The sequence below is a fragment of the Arvicanthis niloticus genome, chromosome X (genome assembly GCF_011762505.2).
Source record: "Arvicanthis niloticus isolate mArvNil1 chromosome X, mArvNil1.pat.X, whole genome shotgun sequence".
In the NCBI taxonomy this organism is placed as follows: domain Eukaryota; kingdom Metazoa; phylum Chordata; class Mammalia; order Rodentia; family Muridae; genus Arvicanthis; species Arvicanthis niloticus.
This window is the reverse complement of record NC_047679.1, coordinates 64,152,295-64,173,566: the sequence shown is the minus strand read 5'-3', so window position 1 is coordinate 64,173,566 and position 21,272 is coordinate 64,152,295. Positions and strand designations below refer to the sequence as shown.

The 21,272-nt window shown below is 36.7% G+C and overlaps 2 protein-coding genes across 2 annotated transcripts in view; both read right to left on the bottom strand.

Annotated features, from left to right (window-relative positions):
• Positions 1-21,272, bottom strand: part of LOC117694996 (uncharacterized) — a 352,556-nt gene that overhangs the window by 866 nt on the left and 330,418 nt on the right. Inside the window, 4 exon segments of the mRNA XM_076918452.1 lie at positions 1,933-2,382; positions 2,719-2,875; positions 8,588-8,688; positions 10,602-10,666. Coding sequence (XP_076774567.1) covers positions 1,933-2,382; positions 2,719-2,875; positions 8,588-8,688; positions 10,602-10,666 — 773 coding nt within the window.
• On the bottom strand, positions 19,869-20,702 carry LOC117694495 (ubiquitin-conjugating enzyme E2 D4-like). Its single transcript, XM_034485427.2, has 2 exons — positions 20,557-20,702; positions 19,869-20,374 (listed from the first exon to the last, which is right to left on the bottom strand). Exon 2 carries the CDS (start codon positions 20,333-20,335, stop codon positions 19,892-19,894), a length of 444 nt encoding a protein of 147 aa, XP_034341318.1. The 5' UTR covers positions 20,336-20,374; positions 20,557-20,702; the 3' UTR covers positions 19,869-19,891.

Below are 21,272 nucleotides of genomic sequence, written 5' to 3'. Positions count from 1 at the left end.
AGAGGTAACCATAATAACTAGACATACCCACAAATATATTTACATATTTATTTACTTATTTATTTACTTGTTTATTTGTTCAGTGGTGTGTGTGTGTGTGTGTGTGTGTGTGTGTGTGTGTGTGTGTGTGTGCAAGTGCACATGCAGGCCATACAACAACCCAGGGTCTAATTCACCCCAGGAGTTGCTCACTTTTTCATTTTTTATATTTTTTCTTATTGGATATTTTATTTACATTTCAGAAGTTATTCCCTTTCCCCATTTACCCCCATCCAGAAACCACCTATTCTACCCCCCTTGAAGCAGTCTCTCACTGGCCTGGAATTCCCTAAATAGGCCAGAGAAGCTACCAGCAAACTTCATTTTTAGAATAACAAATGCATACTATACCATTCCTTCCCTCCCTCCCTCCCTCCCTCCGTCCTTCCTTCCCTCCCCCCCCCTCTTTCAATCTGACTTTTGTGAAGGCTCTATGCCCCAGTGTAGGGGAAATCAATGGCAGGGAGGCAGGAGTGGGTGGGGGAACACCCTCATAGAAGCACGGGAGGGGGATGGGATGAGGGTTTCAGGGGGAGAACAGGGAAAGGGGATAACATTTGAAATGTAATAAAAGGAAATATCCAATAAAAATAATTTTTAAAAAATCAAACTTGTAAGGTAAACTCTTTAGTGACTAAGCAGTGTCCTGTTGCCAATAGCACTCTTAAGAAGGATTCTCAGTTTGAGAATAAAGTTGAACCAACTTTACATTTCAAAACATAATGTGATCTGAGCTGACTTTAGGTTAGATTTTAATTTCTTCCTTTGATAACTAACTTCTTAGAGTCCTACACAGAAATATTACAGAATGGGCTAAATTTTGATTTCCAAATAAACTTTGGGTTAGCCTTCAGCCTTTTCATTAAAACTATCTTCAGTAATTTAGTAATGCTACTTTTTAAGAAATATTTCTATTTGGCATAATTTCCATGAAGTTACAGAATTTGGTTTCTAAGAGAAGTTAGACATGAAAATTCCTAATACTATCCAGCATGTATAGGATCATTTTTGGATATGCTTATATAGATATAACAATAAACCAAAAGGGTTATTGTATAGTTAGTAGTATATTTCAATCTAGAGTTTAAAATAGGGTATAAATATAAGTTATATTAGTATTACTTTTAGTCAATTATGGGTTAAAATATTAGTAGTTCATTTGCCAAGTCAGTCTCAATCTCTCTCTCTCTCTCTCTCTCTTTCTTTCTTTGAGACAGGGTTTCTCTGTGTAGCCCTGGCTGTCCTGGAACTCACTCTGTAGACCAGGCTGGCCTCGAACTCAGAAATCCACCTGCCTCTGCCTCCCAAGTGCTGGGATTAAAGGTGTGCGCCACCACTGCCCGGCCAAGTCATCCATTCTTGTCAATAGCTGCTCATATACAAGAGGAGACAGTCACTTGGTTGTTAACCAGTTTGCTTAGCAATGGCCATTAACTCATTCTTTGTTCTTATCTACTACTTATCTAATAGGGAATGAGTGTGTTAGGGGTGTTAGGGCCTTTACCCCTTGATTCTGTGGATTAAAACTGAATGAGTAAAGACTAGTCATTATCTCATGCTTTTTTTCTTAGGTTGAGGTTCTTTTTAAAAGATGAACTTTTATTCCAAATTTGAAGTCTTAAAAAGTCTGTATATTCTAAAATGCCTCCCACCCCTATGATTAAGTGTGTAATTGAATTAACCCAACTTAATGTCAGACTGTAATCACCGAATATGAATATAATATAAATTTGTGCAAGAGTAATTAATGCCATCATAAAATGTTTTATGATATAGAAATGAATATATAATGTAGGTTCCATATAAGTAGACTTACTGGTGAAAGTCTACTTATATGAAAAATTATACTTAAGTTACAAAAGCAGTGAAAGCAAGTTAAGGAAAAAATCTTACCTTCTGTTAGTACATTATGATCACGTGGGAAGAAGAGAGTTTCTTCTGCGTTTCCTTTGAATTCAGCTGTATTTACATATTGGCCTCTGACTTCACTGTATCTTGGTAAGCTTCGACTACGCTGCCTCTGGAGCTTAGGGCGCTCGGGCAATAAGGGGAAAGGGCCTTGCAAAGCTTGGAAATGATCCTTGGGACGGGGGATTACTTCCTGTGATATTAGTTTGTTGCAACCCATATCTCTGTTTTCCTCATTGTGAACACTTTGGAGAATATGGAGCCCCTCACTGTTTAGTGGTGCCTCTAAGAGCTCTGCCCAGGAGCGCCGAAAGACGGATCTTTCTCTAAAAGGATACATGCTTCTCGCTACTTCCATATCATCACTTCCTGGGGACTCTGCATTTTCTGGAGATTCCATCCACAGATTTCCTGGGGTTCCTGGGCGACTGTATTCTGAGGATGGTGAACATTTATTTAGTAAGGCCTCCAGATGTACAAACCCAGTGAAGTGCAAAGTAGGAATTTCTGTATCATCTAGCTCCTCCTTTCCAGGCACACCAGCAACAAGTATTGCGGTGCCTTTCCCCCTTTCCTCTGGACTGGCAATTCCTGTAACATCTAAGCGTTGAAATTCTGGGACCCACAAAGACTTAACTGGTACTTGCTCTATGCGAAGAAGCCCTGAAGTTTTTGGTTTTACAAGGGCAGTGCTTTCTAACTCCTTAGTTAGTGGGGGGGTGGTAACCATTACCACCTGATTCATATGCCCCATGTCCCTCTGATGGATACCTTCAGGGGTGGGTTGCTGGGAGGCCAAAGTTGGATTCTGTTGTTTTTGCTTTCTGGCCCTTTCCCGATTTTCCACATTAATAGGACGGAAATAAATGAATTCATCAGAAATATTTTGGGTGCGTCTGTATTGGAAGTTTGGATTCACAGAAACAATCTGAAAGAAAATTCAAGTTCAAAGATACAGTTTACTATGTCAACATTTTGGATAATATTCTTGATTCTAATACATTACATCTTTTATTATGAGGACAGGATAATACTAACAAACACATTATAGACATACGTTGATTACTGCAAAGTGAGAAATATGAAAGATTTCCACCAAAGTGATCAATTTCTTTCAGGCATAGATTATTTTAGTCTAGTGTTTCCCAAGTTTATCTCCTAATGACTTAATAAAAAACTCTATTGCCAATAGCTTGGAAAACAATTTAAAAATCTTGTAACTTTCTAATGTATAGTAGGACTCATTTAAATGTTCCTAGACATATTTAAAATATTTGTTTCTATTTTGTGTGTATGTCCACATACTTGCCATGTATGCATATGTGCATGTGCCTGTGCGTGTGCCTATGTGTATGCCTGTGCGTGTGTGTGTGTGTGTGTATGAATGCAAGTACATTCATGCCATAGCAGCTATGTGGAGGAGAGAGCAAGAACTTCCTGTAAATCATTTCTTTCCTTCCATCTTGTTTCTGAGGCAGTCTTTCTTGTTCTTTATGCTCCTTGAATATGTGCCACAGAAGTGCTGGAGTTACAGGTGCAAGCTACCATATCTGGCATTTTTTAAGAGGTCTGGGAATCAAACTCAGTTCATTAGGTTTGTGTGGCAAGAGCATTTACTTGATGAATCATTTTTTTTCTGGTTCAAAAATATATTGATATATTACTTAGCATCATCATCACCATTATTATTATTGGTTTAGAAATATAATTGATATATTGCTTATCTTGAAGGTATTGACCCCTCAGGGTTGCTACTTCTTAGAGACAGTAAACAAGTTGTCTTTGAGAACACTTTTCAAATGCAAGCCAACCAAGCTACAGTCCATACTTGCAATCACTTCAGTCTCCAGGCCACTATCACATGACCAGTTATTTTAGTGACAGGCACTGGGCAATGAGGGACACTCAGAATCCACAGAAAGAATTTCAGGGATCTGTTTCCCTTGATGTGTTATTACTGATTTTGTGTTCCCAATGCATCTACTACCTAATATGATTTCTCTTGGGATGTATAAGTATAGCAAACTATTTTTTCCATTGGCTGTCATCTACTGATATGCTTATTAATTTCATAATATATGATATATATATATAAATAAATTTATACTAAACATTCATATTTTCATATGATAACCACTTTTAAACTATGTACTTTTATCTTATATCCATAACTATTACATGATCCTGGAAGATTTTCAAAATCTCTGGAAAAAAAACCCTAAGACATTAGCAAAAATGGTAGAAAAAAGACTCATAGAAGTTTTCCCACATTATCATACACACACACACACACACACACACACACACACACACACACACTTGCCACTTGTGTATGGTTGCCTCCAGATGCCAGAAAATAGTGTCAGATCCCCGAGAGCTAGAGTTGTAGGTGGTTGTGAGCTCCCTATATGGGTAGTGAAGGACAGGCTTGAGTCTTTTAGAAGAACAGCAATTTTGATTAACTGTTGAGCCATCTCTCCAACCAATGAGCATCATTTATTTTAATATAGTTTTATGAGCCATTTGTATGTTTTTACTTCTGTTTGGGAAGGATCCGGAGGTATGGCCTTGTTGAAGGAGGTATATTACTATGGTTGGGCATTGAGGCCATTCCTGGCTCCATTTCTGGTTATCTCTCTCTGCCTCATGTTTGCAGATTAAATGGAAGCTCTAAGCTACTGCACTAGTGCCATGCTTGCTTGCCTGCTGCCATATTTCCCACCATGGTGATCATGGACGTAACTTCCAAAATTATAAGTTCCCAATAAACTCTTTCTACTGTATACAAAAGTGCTTCTAGTAAATGCACTGAAAAAACATCAAATCAACTTTCAAAACTCTAGAAATTAGCCAAAGGCTTGCAGTAATTTCTACTCATTTGTTCAATGTGAGTGGCTGAATTGAAATAGTGAGCTTCTTGTGTGATCATTTTCCCTGTTCCAATATCACTGTCTCCTCTAGTTTTACAAACCAACAATTTAGAATCATGCTGAAACTCCAGGGCCTAGCAAACACTGAAGGAGATGAAATAGAGTTAAAGCAGCTTCAAATACTCATTCTTACAGAGTTAGCATTAACTCACTAGCCTGAAAACTACTTCACATTGTATTCTAACCAAAAAAAAAAAAAAAAAAAAAAAAAAAGGAAAATAGACACACACTTGCACACACCCAAGCAAGCTATGGTAAAATTCATCACATTCACTAACTATTGGTAACATTTGATTGATGAAGCTACTGGCCTTTTTGTTTTTCTCTATCTTCCACTATATAATAGTTGTGTAAATGACATTAAAGAAAGAGTAACATTAAAGAAAAAGTATTATATTGAAAACTTTTAGCTAGTATTTATCAGTTACAACTTGAATAGTTTCTTTTACATCTTCTAACTGTAGTATCTACTATTTTATTTTTTAATAAAAGTGTGTGTGTGTGATAATTCTCTTATTTTGCTAACTGGGGAGTGATAATATGAAGAGCTCGTTGTGATTTGATTAGAACAGCTTTCTCCCAGGATATTTACATATTCTAAAACAATATAAGTGTTTCTACACAATTGTCACGTATTAAACTATAATTTGGGAAAAACTAAATTAAATGCTGATTCTTGATTATAAATGCAATGTGACTAGCTGTGTCAAGTTTCTGCTGTTATGAGTTCCCCAGCACAGTGGAGAGTAACCTTAACTGTGAGCCCAAATAAACCCATTCTCCAAGGGTTTTGGTGTTGTTGTTGTTGGCCAGGGTATTTCCATTTCACCAACCAGAAGAGCACTAAGACAGACTATTGATAACAGAAATGGAGCTATGCAGACATAATTCTGTGGTCCCTATCCCTTTTAAACTAGTTTTTGGGAACCATGTAGAAGGGTCTGAAAGGCCTTGGGAATGATATTACTAGAGCTTAACGGGCTGTTATAATGGGATCTTAAAAGAAAAAAATGCTGAGAGAAGTATGCCCAGTGAAGGCCCTGCTCACAAGGTTTCAGGAGAGAACAAGGACTCTGTCAAAATTTAGCATGTCGTTCATTCATGTGATGTTTTGGGAAAGTATCTGGTTTCATCCTGCTCTCATCTTAAGAAGTTTAGTGAAGTTCCATTTAAATATAATAAATGAATTTGTTTGGCAGAAAAAAATTTAAGCCATCAAACCTTCAGGCTGGTACAAGAAAGCAACTTTAATTGTTAAAGAGATAGGAACTGTTAAAGAGAAACCTTCTACAATAAACTGAGACAATAGGAAAGGTGTCCTGATGACAAAATCCCTATCATGAGAGGTTCCACCTTGTAAAGATACAAATTCATTTAAAGAAAGAAAGTCTGAATTGAAGGGGTCCCTTCCTCATCAAAGGCAACTGTATAAGGAATTGCTTCCCCAAGGTCAGCATACAGAAGCTGAGACTCAAGGAGACTAGCCTGCATCTCAAGTGGGGAGCATAACTTGGCAACAACATCTACATAGTTTTGATTTTGCAGAAATTGGGCAATAAAGGATTGAATGGATCATGGAGTCCTGATCCACATTTTCAGAGCATAAAAGAGGGTAGGTAATGTGTGGCACTATTGAAATTCTTCCAAGTAGTCTCTGAGAAGCCATTGTGTGATGCTATAAAGGTGAAACCTAAGTTGCAATGGAGACCTCAGGGTACTGTAGTTTATAGGGCCATGGGATGGATGTCTGTCTGTTAAGGAAAGCTGGGGAATAGAGTATAGCCAGTTTAAAAGAGATTGTTTTCTGCAGGTAGCAGATCTAGAGTCACAAGGTTGCTTAAATTCTTTGTACCACAGCCAATTTCATTATAAGCTCCAGATGGTTGGCATGTAGCTATGAGAATTGGTATTTGTATTGCTGAATTTTCTTGTTATTTGTTTATTCTGTGCCATTGTATACTGGAGGAATGTTAGTTTTTTTATTTCATAGAAAGCTTAAAGTTTGCTTTGAGTCTTGGTGAGATATCAGTTTTGGATTTTTAAATTGTTGTAACTGTTAAAAGCCTGGAGACTGACTCTTAAAGTTGGGTTGTGTTTTATATTATTAAATGAACATGAGAAATACATGGGAACAAGGGATGGAAGGTTATGATTTAAATCTTGTTCTAAATTTATTTAATTTTATGTGTATACATGTGTATATTTGCATGCCTGCTACCTGTGAAAGCCAGAAGGGAGTACTGAATGCCCTGGAAATAGATTAACAAATGGTTGTGAACTACTAACTGTGTGCTAGGAACTGCACCAGATTCTCTCAAAAGTAACAACTGTTCTGAAACACTGAGTAATCTCTCTAGTACAGTGAATTAGGTTATAATCTAAAGAATTGTGTTTGGGTTTCAAGTTGACTGTAGATAGAATTGATAGATAATATCAACTGTCAACTTGAAACCTATAATCAGCTTGGAGGTGTGTCTCTGAACCTGCCTGTGGGTAAGATGATCTTTATTTGGTTAACTGAAGTGGGAAGATCCACCCATGGTGAGTGGCACAATTGCTGTTGCTGTGGAGTTGAACCAATTACTTGGGATTATAGATCAATGCTGTTTGAGATGTGCCATCTTTTTCACAATTCACTCAATAATCCATTCTTTTATTTCTTTTTTCTCCTTCATTCCCCTTTTTCTTTCTTCCTTCCCTCCCTTCCTTTTTCCCTCCTACCTCCTTCTCTTCCTTCTTCCTTCCCTCCCATTCTTTCTCCCATCCTCTTCCCTCTTTCCTTCTCTTTTGCTTTCATTCCTTTCCTCTCTCTTTTCTTCTTTGTTTCCTCCCTCCCTTCCTCTCCCTCCTTTCCCCCTTCCTTTCTCTTCTCCCCACCCCCTCTATCATTTCATGGTTTTACAATGTACCATGGCTAACCTGGAACTTACAATGTATCCCAGGCTGGACTTATGGCAGTCCTCCTGCCTTCACCTCCCAAATGTTGGGATTATAGTCATGATCCCAACATTTAGTACCCACGCTATAGTACCTAGCTTGCTATAGTTTTTCCCCTCTAAATTCTGTATTATATATATATAGTCTAGAAATTTGAAGGAAGAGCTCCAGAGATGGCTCAGTGTGTCAAGGTACATGCCACCAAGCCTAATGACTCTGGAACTCACATGGTAGAAATTGTTCTCTGATGTCAATATAAAGTGTAGAGTATGTACACACACACACACACACACACACACACACACACACACACACACACACACGCACACAACCTAAATGTAAAAAAAAGTCATCAAGAAAATAAAAAGAAACCTAACTTGAAATTGTAGACTTCTGAGATTATTTTGTAAACTAAATAATGTCCTAATAAGAATTTTATTATTTGAAAGTATCATTATTATGCTCAACTTAGCTTAACAGCATCCTTTCAATAGTCAAAAAATAAAATTCTGTATCTTAAATGCTCACCTATTAGACCATTGTTAATTAACCAGGACTCCAAAGTAAAGGTAGGAAGTATCAGTATACTTTTGTTATTTTTTCCTCTATGGATTCTTCTATTATTAGAAAGGAATTCATATTTCACACTAAAGATTTTTTATATACAATATCTGAATTATGACTCATATAGTTTTTTACACTGCTGACTATGAAGTATGAGTTTTATGCATTTGACTGCCATTGATCAGTATATAAATAGTGATATTACTTACAGTAGTTGCTTCTTGGCAGTAGTTACACCAAACCACAGGGAAGTTTCTCTTCAAGGCATCAAGACATTTTGCATAAACCGAAGCACTTGCAAGTCTGTATTCTGTAAGAAAACATGGGCCTCTGAATCTGAAGAGACTTATCAACAGTAAAGTTGCAAACTCACAAATTTTATGATAGCACTATCTATGTGCTCTAGATTGAACAGAGGTAATAGAACACATTTGAAAATGAACATTGTTATTTTCTCCCCTTCTATCACATAGCCTATTCAGTGTATACACAGGCCACTGTATTCAACTATCCTTGCTATTTTAGCTATATTGCTATTGCTTTTGCTGTATCCAGGAATTTTACCTATATGATGATATTGCTTGCTGGTGCTATTTTAAGACAATTGAATTGAGCTCAACTATGCAAACAGTAATGAGTAGCAAGTAGTGAGTGTAGTATGAAGAGATTGTGCTTTCCCACTCTTCATTATTAAGTATGTGTGTAGTTCTGTGTGTTGGAAGAATAGTCCTCTAAAAATTAACTATCATAAATGACTCTTTAACCAATTTTTTTTATTCACTCACATTAATAAACTCTGCTCTAAGCCTGAAATGCTCTAATTCTGCAATAAAAGTTTAATGTAACTTATTATCAACAAATATTCCAATTTTGTAAATAATTTTTAATTTCTTGTTAATGAATATGTAAAGAACTAAAACATATTTATTTCCCCCATAAACCTTTACAACCTTTATTCTTTTTCCTTTAATTTCTAGATCAGATTACATGAATGAGTTTTAAAATGATTGGAAAAAATGCATATGGAAATATTTTATAAAATTATTGTTTCAGTGATCTCAAGAATATTTTAAGTGATTCTTCTATGACTGAAAGTGATCAAACCATATTTACTCATTTTGAAGGGAACTAAGTAATCAGGTACTGATTCCTGTTCTCAAATTTTTTATCTAGAAATAATAAAATTATATCCAGTATTACAAAAGGGCATAGACATGATTATCCACTATATTCATGATCATGAAATTATAGTTAACAGGTCAGACATTTATTTGTCATTTCAATTATGTGGTTATTCAAGAAAGTAATAAGCATATAAAAGGATCATTGTACCTATAAAATACTAATTTACAAATACACCAAGCCAACTCTCTCTCTAAAGGATGATATAATATTTATTTTGCTTATATATGTTAGTTTTAGCCAGGTTTTAGAAATGAAAATATTTTCATACTATATAAATAATTCCTTTTTAAAACAATGATTGGTTTATTATTTTCCTCTATAAAATGTTGTCTTCAAATTGCTTTATTCTATTTAATGATTATGTTCACATACTACAATGATTCTTCAAATATCAAGTAAGCCTTGGCTACAGGCTCATATGAAATAGGAATGGGCTAAAAGGCCGAATGGGAGCATGAAGACCTGCAGTAGTTTTAGCTGGGCTATTAAAGGAATCTCTGACAACTATACAAGAATATCTTTCTTTTATTCCCAATTTTTTATTGGATACTTTATTTATTTACATTTCAAATGTTATCCCTTTTCCCAGCTTCCCCTCTGGAAACTCCCTATCCCATCCTCCCTCCCCTTGCTTTTATGAGGGTGCTCACCCACCTGCCCACCCACTCCTATCTCCTCGTCCTGGCATTTCCCTATACTGAGGCATAGAGCATTAATAATTCTTTAATAGATATTTGAATAGTAACTGTTTTGTATTTGATAAATACATTATAGTAAAACTTCTGGTAAACTTAAGATGATAACATGTTTGAAAAGCTGTAATAATGATAAATTTATACTTAAACCATATTTCAATGAAACCGATTTCAAGACAGGGTTTTTCTGCATAGCCCAGGCACTCACTCTGCAGACCATGTAGGCCTTGAACTCAGAGATCTACCTGTGTCTGCCCTGCTGGGATTAAAGTTATGCCCACCACTGCCTGGCCTATTTTTGCATTTTTAATGTTACAAATATTTGGAACTGTGGAATAATTACCTGCATTAGCAGCTGTATCTCCAAAGGAGGATCCAAATGCTAACTTTATAGTCTGACAAACCCAACTGAAAAATAAAGGAGAGAGAGCATTATTTAGTAGGACAGTCAATAAGTACTGAGTATAATACTACAAGAGGTAAGAGCTGCTGTTATTCTCATTGAAACATTAAAATTTAAAAGGAAAAAGCCTTTACATCAAATATCAATTATATATATTAATGATAATAATAATAATGATAATAATAATATAGTCACAACTAGAATAAAAACAAAAGAAGATCGTGTGAAGTAAGTACAATAATTTATTTTTGTTGTATTTTGTTATTTTTAATTTTTTTAATTATCAAATCATAATTTTTACTTTTTAACACAGGGGCTATAAACACAAAAATGCAGGATGAGGGGAAGGGGTAGACACAGGAGCATAGGTGTTCAGGGGGAGTACAGATATCTTTCAGAACAGGGTATCAGGGGACAGGTCACCATGACTCTGCCTATGATTCACTTGTCCTTATCTAAGTTGGTACTATCCACCAAGGCTGCCTATTTACAAGGTTTATGACTACTCAGGCTGGTAGATTTCCATAAAAAGCTGCCTGTTTACAATAGCTTATAGCCATCTGTTTCAGTGTTTTTCCACAAGTACAATAATTATAAAAGAAGCATCTTTCGGTATGATATAAGAGCTATCTGCATGATTGAAAGTCAAATCTTCTAAGCTATATTATCAATAAGGAAATGAATGGCTGATATGCCAATAATCATATTTATGGCTAAATTTTCAAGATGAGTTAGAAGTAGCATGATGGTGTATGAAAATAAAAAACTAAGTCATGATTTCTTATTCTGAATATACATGAATCATAATTATTTTGTTTTGGTTTGTATTTCTTTTTTTGAGACAGTGTTTCTTTGTGCACCAAAGCCATGACTGTCCTGGACTCACTTTGTAGACCAGGCTTGCCTTAAACTCACAGATATCTGTCTGCCTCTTTTTCCCGTGTACAATAATTAAAGGTGTAAGTTATAGAATTAATTATTATTTATAATACTATGAATAGTATTAAAGTCATAGTAAATAGTAATAAGCTGAAAGTATGTAATGATACATTGGCTGATTTAGTCAGACAGTATCTGTGAGTAGTTGTTGCCAGGCAAAAGGCATGTTTTGGATGCCTACACTAACAACAGAATAAGACAATCACTCCATCTACTAATTTAAATACCATTATTGATTTCACTGAAATTCAGGAATCTGTATGTGAGTACTAACAAAGAAAGGTAGAAGTGATCAGTCTGAACCATGAAGAATATTAAACACTTTTACCAAAAATACTTTTGCTTTCATAATGTAGTATTTATAATGTTAACTATTAGTAGCTCAAAATTTCATATTTAATATTGTTTGTTCAACCCCAAATATTTACTATCATGTAGATTGACATTGAAAATATAAAATTTTGAATAAAACAATAAAGACAACATAATTAGTAACTATGAATTGGATTATAACAGTAAAAATTATGATACTAAGATTATTGTTTTTAAAAGGTTCTTATTATTGATGAGATACATATACAATACAGATTTCTGTTTCTTAGTGGCAGACTATAATTTAAAGATTTCTGGCTAGAATAATTTCTTAAGTATTTAATCCCTTACAAACATAAAACACATTCTTCACAGGCCTCCTAAATCACTAATCTATAGTAATGAGGCTAGAAATTTCATTCATATTGTACAGACACATATCCTAATATCAAGATTTTATTAGAATTTTCAGCTACGATGAAAAATAAAATAGTATTTTAAGTTATTTTATGGACCCATGCATATAGAAAACCAGATAAAGTTGAAATTCTTACTTCCTTTCTTAATTTCTAGTATTTGACATTTGTGAGTAGTGGCTACATATTGTAGTTTGAAAATGAAATGATCCTATAGGTTCATGTATTTGAACATTTGGCCCCCAGCCATCAGCTCTGTTTTGGAAGTTTCAGAAGGTAGAAATTGGCTTTGATAAAATGAGTTTTTGAGACAGTCTTTGGTTTGTGATATCCAGCTCCCTTTCTTATCTATTCTGACTCCTGACTATGAGTGCAATGTGACCAAATTCACATGTTCTTTCTGTAATGCCTTTCAACCTTGACGGACTGGATACTTTTAAACTGTTCCCAAAATAAAGCTTTCTTCCTTTTAGTTGCTTCTTGTCATATATTTGGTCTCAGCAATGGGAAAAACAATACAAACTTTTGATATTGAGGAACGCAGATGTTGCCATGGTCAAGTTAATCATGTGGCCTGTAGGCCTTTGGAAATGGTCTGTTGGAGGAATGTAAAAGAACTTAGTCATGTGATACAGAATCCCCAGCATACTGTAAACATAACTTGAACTATAACTTAGGAGTTCTGAATACCAGGAGAAACATGAACAGCAGAGGCCCAATTCATGAGGTTTCAAAAAGAATAAGGACTCTATCAGAAACTGTGAGAGAGGACATTCATGTTACATTTGGCCAATTATCTGGTTTCATTCTGCCTGTGCATTGTAAGGTAATATATTAATTTGTTAGGCAGAGGAAATTTCACGATAGGATAGCATTCAGGCTATGCCATGATGACTGTTTATCCAGGTCTACTATAAGAGAAGGCAACAATTAAAGTTTAAGAAAAAGGATATATGCATTTAGTGAAATAAGGTATATTAATAAGTTTAAAGCTTCAGATAAGGGAGAAGTGAAAGTAATTTTGTTACAGTGATTGGTACAATAAAGAGAAACCTAACCAGAGAATGGGTAGTGTAATCCTTTAATCCCAGCACTCAAGAACCAAAGACAGGTAGGTGGACCTCTGTTCTTGGCTACCCTGTTTTACATAGTGAGTTCCTGGCCAGCCAGAGCCTCAGAGTGAGACCCCATTTCACAGGCACAGGAATGGTGGGAGAGATAGAGAGATGGTGATAAAGAGATAGAGATATAGATAAAGGGAAGGAGGGAGGGATAGAGTGATGGATGGAGGGAGGGAGAAAAATAAAGGAGAGGGAGGGGGAATGGTACTCTGTATTGAAATAGCAAAGCAAGAAAGACCTCACCTACTAAAGTTGTCAAATTATAAAAATGCAAATTCCTTTGAAAAAAGTGGGCTTGAATTGAGAATACTACTTAAGGGGTTCCTTGCTAAAAAATAACTGCTTGTGGAATTATCTTTTCCAGGTTTAGCCAACATTGCCTATTATTACAAGGGGCTAGACTACATCTTGAGCTGTCAGTAGAATTTGACAGCAATATAGGTACTAGTTTTGTAGACATGGAAGATACAAATGAATTGGTAATCAAGGCTGTTACCAAGGATATGGAGAGACATGATGCTAGGACTTGTGTGATATGGTCATTTTCTCTGCAAGGAGGATACTGGGTGAAGCCCAAGTTCTAATAGAGACCTTAGGATGCTAGAGATACCAGAATCACATGATATATGATAAAGAAAGCTGCAGGCATGGAGTGGAGCTGGCCTTACCTAGAAGCTATGTGTGCTTCAGGTATCATATTTGGAGGGGCACAGCTACTGGAACACATATGAGTACAGGTTGAATATATCACGAGCTCCAGATGCTGGACATGGTACCCCACGATTTGATAATTTCCCTGCAAGGTTTCTTTCTTTTGTCAAATCTTTCTTTGCTATAACCCTATTCTTCCTTTTTGAGATGGGGACATGTAATCTGTGCCTTTATAAGATGAAATATGTAACTTATTTTTTTATAACTTTATAAGATATCATAGTTAAGAGATTACCATTAAGTCTCAGAAGAATCTTTGGGATTTTACACAGTGTTGTGACTGTTTAAAGGCTGTAGGGACTTCTGAAATTGAAACAACTATGTTTTGCATTATAAAATGGCATCAGCCTACAGGGATTAGAGATAGGAGGTTTTGATTTGAATGTGAGGCATCACCATATGCTAATATATTTGAACATTTGGTACCCAAATAGTGGTGCTATTTTGGAAGGATTTAGAACTTTTAGGAAATAGAGATGTTCTAGAAGAACTGAATTATTAAAGATCATCATGAAATTTGATAACCAAGACCTATTTTCTGTCTGCTCACTGCTTCTTGACTATAAATACAATGAAACCAGCCACTTCCATTCCTGTTACCTTGCTTACTCTGCCATAATGAATTATATCCCTTTCTATACCATAAGTCAAAACAAATATCTCTTCCCACAAGTTGTTTTTTGACAGGTATTTTGTCACAAAAAATATTATACTATTGAATAAGAGTGTATAGAATATTTTCACAACTATGTTTCTATGTTTTATTACACAATATTGCTTAGGATTAGATTTAATGTTTTGGAAAAATAAATTTTGTGCTTTATAGCTTGGTATCTGACAAAATTCAAAATTCTCATATTTCATTTGATTCAGATATTTATTGGTATTTTCATACCTTTGATGAAACTATCCTTCCTCCATTGCCCCTTTAAAAGCTAAAATTTATATTTCAAAAAATTAATGTAAACATTAATGTCTGTTGGAGAAAAATTCTAGTATGTGATCATGTGAAAAAGAGAATGTATAATATAAATTAATTTTCTATGTATTTCCTTATGTTTCTGGCTCAGAAAAAAATCTGACGTCTATTGAAAATATCATTGCCTGCATCTAAGTAAATTATTTTAAATCTGTATGAAAGCAGTAAGAAATTAAATATATGTTATATAACTTTTTAGAAAATTAAAAATTGAAATTTTACTATAACTACTAAAATAAGTATTTTATTAAGTTATCAAATGCCATTATGGTAGAAATTTGTTCATTAAACTGAGTGTTCATCCATAGATGTACACATTCTAATGGAATTACAAATTTACACACACACTAACATTTTCATGAAAAATTTTCTTCTATGCCCAGGGAGATTCAAACAGACTGTAATTCTCCATGGGATTTCTCTATATTTTCTGATAGCATTTTCTTGAATTATTGATTTTTAAAATTTAAGTGTTCTTACAGACATACTTAGTAATTTTTAATAATCTGATATTGTTAAATATTGTTAAATGAAAAACTAAAAATAAATGTAAAACTTGTGTTGGGGTTGATAAAGATGAATTCTTAAAAGTTCTGAGTCATATGGCATATATTATTCATTTCTTTTAGAAAGTAGCATAGGGAACAGACTTTTGTCTCATTAGCTTAATAAAAAAGTATACCACTGGAGCAAAGTTTGGTACTGAGAGTGGCATCTTTAAAATTAGTGGCTGCTCAATTGCAACCTAAAACTAGTCTGTGTAGTAGTCACCTGCTCTATTCTCTCTCTGTCTCTCCCACTGGATTTTGGGGTGGTAAGAGGAACTGACTTCAGTGAAACTAATGCTACTTTCTAGGTCATGACTAATAAAGATCTTTATCTCTTATCCAGGAGTAACCCCCACTCTGCCAGCATCTACCAACATTGCATAGATTCATTTTTAGGTATCTTTACATTGGTCGAGAAGTATCAACCTTAAACTGGCAAGGTAACTTTGTACATGTTAGCCAGCTTTCACAGTGTTGGAAGGTATTATTTAGTAGGCTGCTAGGAAAGAAAATACATTAACTGACGGGGTTGAAAACTTATAGCTATTTACCTTAAGAGAAAAGATTTGAGTGGATGGTCGTCAGCTGACATTCATCCTAAAGCCAGGTTCAGAACTAAATGTTTTAGTTAGGATAAATGACAGAGGAGCTGGTTAGTCAACAAAATGATGGACTGGGTATTAGGACTATCTTGTACCTCACTGGTACAAATTGGCATATTTATGCTCTAATTGTATTTTGAGAGAAAAGTTTCATTTTAACAGGAAGGGTGATGTGTAGGAGGAGCTAAGGTAGGAGGAGTACTGAGAGGAAGAAAAGGAGTAAGAAGAGGAGAAGAAGAAGGAGAGGAGAAGCTAGGTGATGAAAGAGAGAAAGAGGGGGGAGACAGGGAGGCAGATATTCATGTATCTCCACCAGTCAAAGATAGTTGTTATATCTAGGTTGGTCAGTGGGTTACACCTCTGATTGAACAATTCCAAACTTATAAAGCCTATGATTAACATTATTTTTAAAAAATGTATAAATGCAAAAAGGGAAAGGGGGCATGGGATAGGGGTTTTCTAGGGAGGGGGAATGGGGAAAGGGGATGGCATCTGAAGTGTAAATAAAATATCTAATTAAAAAAAAGAAAAAAAAAAGAAAATACATTAACGATTTTACCTTAACAAAACACTGGAGGATATAACATTGACCTGTCGGGCAAGATGTGCCTACTCCTGCAATAGAAGCATGGTGGTTACAGTAGTAACCAACTACTTTTTGGTTGGCTTTGTAGCCTGCCTCACAGGAGGGATTCTTATAAACCTGGTTAAAAGGCTATGTCTGGGAAGGTTATAGGCCCTAAGGAGGAATAAACCTACTATTGTACTAAGTCGTCAGGTTTTCAAATGACCATCTAAATATTTCTTTACACCCATATATTTGTGTTGCTTTCAACTTTTCAGAGAAATTGTTTTTCTCTTTTTCTAGTGGGTAGAGCTCTATGTATAGATTCATAACTGATAAAAATTCAGAGAATATATGACTGTGAGTGTTCAGCCAAAGCTGGGTCATCTATATCTATATCAATATCCTCTCAGCCAAAGCTCAGGGACTCTCTCAGAAGAATGGGCAAACATAGGGAGGACATTTGTAAAATGCTACATTCTCAATATGATATTGCCATTGCATACATGATCACAGCAGCTGTGGTTGCTGGTGGCAGATCTGCACAAGATCAATCCAGTCAAAATGGCAGCATGGATTGGGGAGGAGGAATCATTGGCAGATGTTGAATGTTAAGGGTATAATTACTCTTGGAGCTGTGGCATCTGAAAGGTTGTCCATGACTCACTGGATAGTTCCTCACCTATGTGCATATTAGCAGTACTAATTAGATTCAATGAGCTATTAAAAATACATAACATGAAGATGAGAGAAAGACATTTTGGAGGAATCCCCAAAGAGTTGAAGGGAGTTACTGGTAGTATATATACTCATAACACATTGCCTATATGTTCAGAATGTTCTTTTACTTTCTTTTTTGGTGACTCTGGTAGATAATGTATACACTTAAAAGAATAAGAAATATTATTTTTAAAAACCCTGGAAATCAATCTCGAGGTTCCTCAGAAAACTGGAAATAGATCTACCTGATGACCCAGCTATACCACTCTTAGGCATATACTCAAAAGATGCCCCACCATGCCACAGGGGCATGTGCTCCACTATGTTCATAGCAGCCTTATTTGTGATAGACAGAAGCTGGAAACAATCAAGATTTCCCACAATAGGAGAATGAATACAGAAAATGTGGTTCATTTACACAATGGAATATTATTCTGCTATTAAGAACAAGGACATCATTAGTTTTGCAGGCAATGGATGGAATTGGAAAATATCATACTAAGTGAGGTAACTCAGACCCAAAAGGACATGCATGGTATGCACTCAGTGGATATTAGCCAAATATACAGAATACCCAGGGTACAAGCTACAGAACTCAAGAAAGTTAACAAGCTGAATGGCCCAAGTGAGGATGCCTCAACCCCATTTGGGTGGGAGAAGAAAGTAACCACATGGTGCAGAGAGAAGGAGGGACCTGGGTGGGAGAGGGAACATGGAAAGGAAAGGGGGAACATAATCAGTATTGGGGGGGGACCGGAGTGAGGCCCTGAGGGGCAGCAGAAACAATGGAATCAGGATATCTCGGGAGGTAGAAGTTGTACCAGAGACCTGGCAGGTGAGAGATTCTCAGGACTCAAAGGGAGGAGCTTTAGATGAAATGCCCTACAGTGGGGAGAGGGATTGGCCATCCCACAGTCAAAACTCTTAGCCAGAATTGTTCCTGTCTAAAAGAACTGCAGGGACAAAAATAAAGAAGAGGCAGGGAACAGAGGTCCAGTGACAAGCTCATCTCAAGGGGAGGCTTCAAGGCCTGACACTATTACTGATGCTATCGAGTGTTTACAGACAGGAGTCTAGCATGGCTGTCCTCTGAGAGGCCCAAATAATGAACTAAAGTTGGGGACTGCTGTGGTTGAATTAGGGAAAGGCTAGAAGAAGCTGGGGGTGGGGGGAGGAAGTTGACTGCACAGGAAGACCAGCAGTCTCAACTAACCAGGAGCCCTGAGATCTCAGAAACTGAACCACCAACTAAGCAGCATACACTAGCTGGTCTGAGACCCCTGACACATATACAGCAGAGGATTGCCTGGGCTGGTCTCAGTGAGAAAAGATGCACCTAACCCTGGAGAGTCTTGTGGACTCAGGGAGTGGAGAGGTCTGGTAGGGTGGGGGTGGGGTAGGGGGTGGGGACATCCTCTTTGAGACTGGTGGAAGAATGGGATGAGGACTGTGGGCGGGCAGACTGGGAGGGGGTTAACAACTTGACTGCAAAAACATGATGATGATGATGAACAGAACTGTTTGATCTTTACTGATCACTTAATTCAAGTGAATATATTACTTTTAGAAAATATTTATAGAATTGGATTTGATATATTTTAAAGATAATATATCTGCACTCATTTGATAAACTCTAATTCAGTTTTATTTCACCGACCTGTCATTCTTTATCAATTGAAAGGAACTAAACTATACAAGCTATTTCAAAACAGAAACAATGACAACACAATGTGCTTTTTAAATGCTTCCATTAAAAATATCTTAAAGTATCTTCCCAGTGGGTCTTGGCCCTGTGGCGCATGCCTGTACTCTCAGAAGTGGGGAGGCAGAGGCATAAAGATAGGTTATTTGAGGTGAACACGGATAGCTTCCTTTTGAGAGCAAAGCCAGTATAAACTACATAGTGAGATTCTGTTTCACAATGTTTCCCACACTGATTGGTTGAACTGATTTTTGTCATCTAAAGCAATTGCCTTGTTCTTCCTATGTTTCCCAACCCTGAATCAATAAGGAAATCTTTTAGTCAAATATAAATTGAATCTGGTCTTCCATGTTTTCCCGTACCACTCTTTCCCATATCTCCTCTCTATTGTTCCCTATCTTCCAACCCCCTTCCCCATCCCTTCCCTCCAAACCCACTGTCTTCTCTATAGGACATTGTTTCTCCTGGTCCATGTTAGCCTGTTTGAAAGATGTGCAATGTGTTCTCAAAAGAATGACAAACATTTCACCCCATAGAAAATAAGCAAGAGACATTCAATAAATTGAACCACCAGCATTGCTTTTATTATTATGGCCATGAGATTACACGTTGAAATCACATAGCGAATTTCTCAGTCCATTCTCGAGCCAGTCTATCATATTTTTTCTTGTCCTTGCGGTAGGTTTTCGCAATTTCAGGAACCAATGGATCATCTGGGTTCGGATCGCACAACAGAGAGCAGATAGACAGAAGAACTTTAGATATTGTCAGTGCTGGTGACCACTCAGATCTCAGGATATCAAGACAAATGCTTCCCTTTTGGTTGATATTTGGATGGTAAATTCTTGTGATGAATGTAATCTTGGGTGGTTTAAATGGATAATCTGTTGGGAAACGGATGGCCAGAAAAAAGACCCCGCCTTGGTAGGGACTGTCATTAGGCCCCATTATGGTTGCTTGCCAATTAAACAGATCTTCCCCCACAGGGCCTGCAGAACACTGGGTTGGAGGGTCGCGAGCCAGGTCCAGAAGCTCCTTTTTAATACGCTTTAGAGCCATGTTCCCCAAGAGGAAATGGATAATTTCTTCGTAGTGGACCTGGGAAGTGGGAGATGACTTTGGTGATACAGGGCCCAGCTATGAGAGTCCAGAGTAGCTGGTGGTCAGAGTAAGGGCTGGGCTGGGATGAGGGGATGGGCTGGTTTGGTGGCCTGGGTTCTCAAGGAGCTGTTCTGGGAGATGGATAGGAGAAGAGAGGGCCAAGGGCTTCTTAACTACACCTGAAAGGTTGCACGATTCCTGGGTCTTGGGCTCCTGGATGATGTGCTGTCCAGAGCTAGAAAATCCGCTGTCGTGGGGAGTTTTTTTTAAGCCTCAAGGGCACACAACTGCTGGCAAACCCAGCTGCCCGGAGAGTCCAGAGCTCCTGCCCCGGGCAGCCTGCTAATGGCTCTGGACCTCCATTGCCTAGGCAACAGGCAGGAGCCTATTGTGAAGTCACAGAGGATGCAATGACAGTGCATACACCATAAGGAATAAGGGGAATGTGGGATCAGGGTGAACATGGACCTGGGAAGGAATAAGGGGAATGTCAGGGTGAACATGGCTGTGTGTGTCAAATATTAGAACAGTGAAAAACAGAATAAGGCACCGTTTTTGTACATCTCACCCAGGGTGCTTATTCTTTGGCCTGGCAAATAAGAACACAATGCATTCCTTCAACCAGTTATCAGAAAAATAAGATCAGTGATCTCTCTATCCATTATAATGCTTTTATCATAATCTCTTTCCACATTATATGTTTATGTTACACAGACCTTACTTCCATGTGTATTAAGGACATTCTCTAATTTGAACAACTTAGCAAGTTTAATATTTATATATCTTGGTAATGTTTTGGTATTATTATCATCCTAAAGATTACAAAATCAAAATTTTAACCATTTTAACATTCTAGGAATGCCACATACAATAGGGTGGAGAAAGAATAAAAAAA

Excerpts from the sequence above, each read along its gene's own strand:
- LOC117694495 (XM_034485427.2), bottom strand. The coding sequence starts at position 20,335 with ATGGCTCTAAAGCGTATTAAAAAGGAGCTTCTGGACCTGGCTCGCGAC.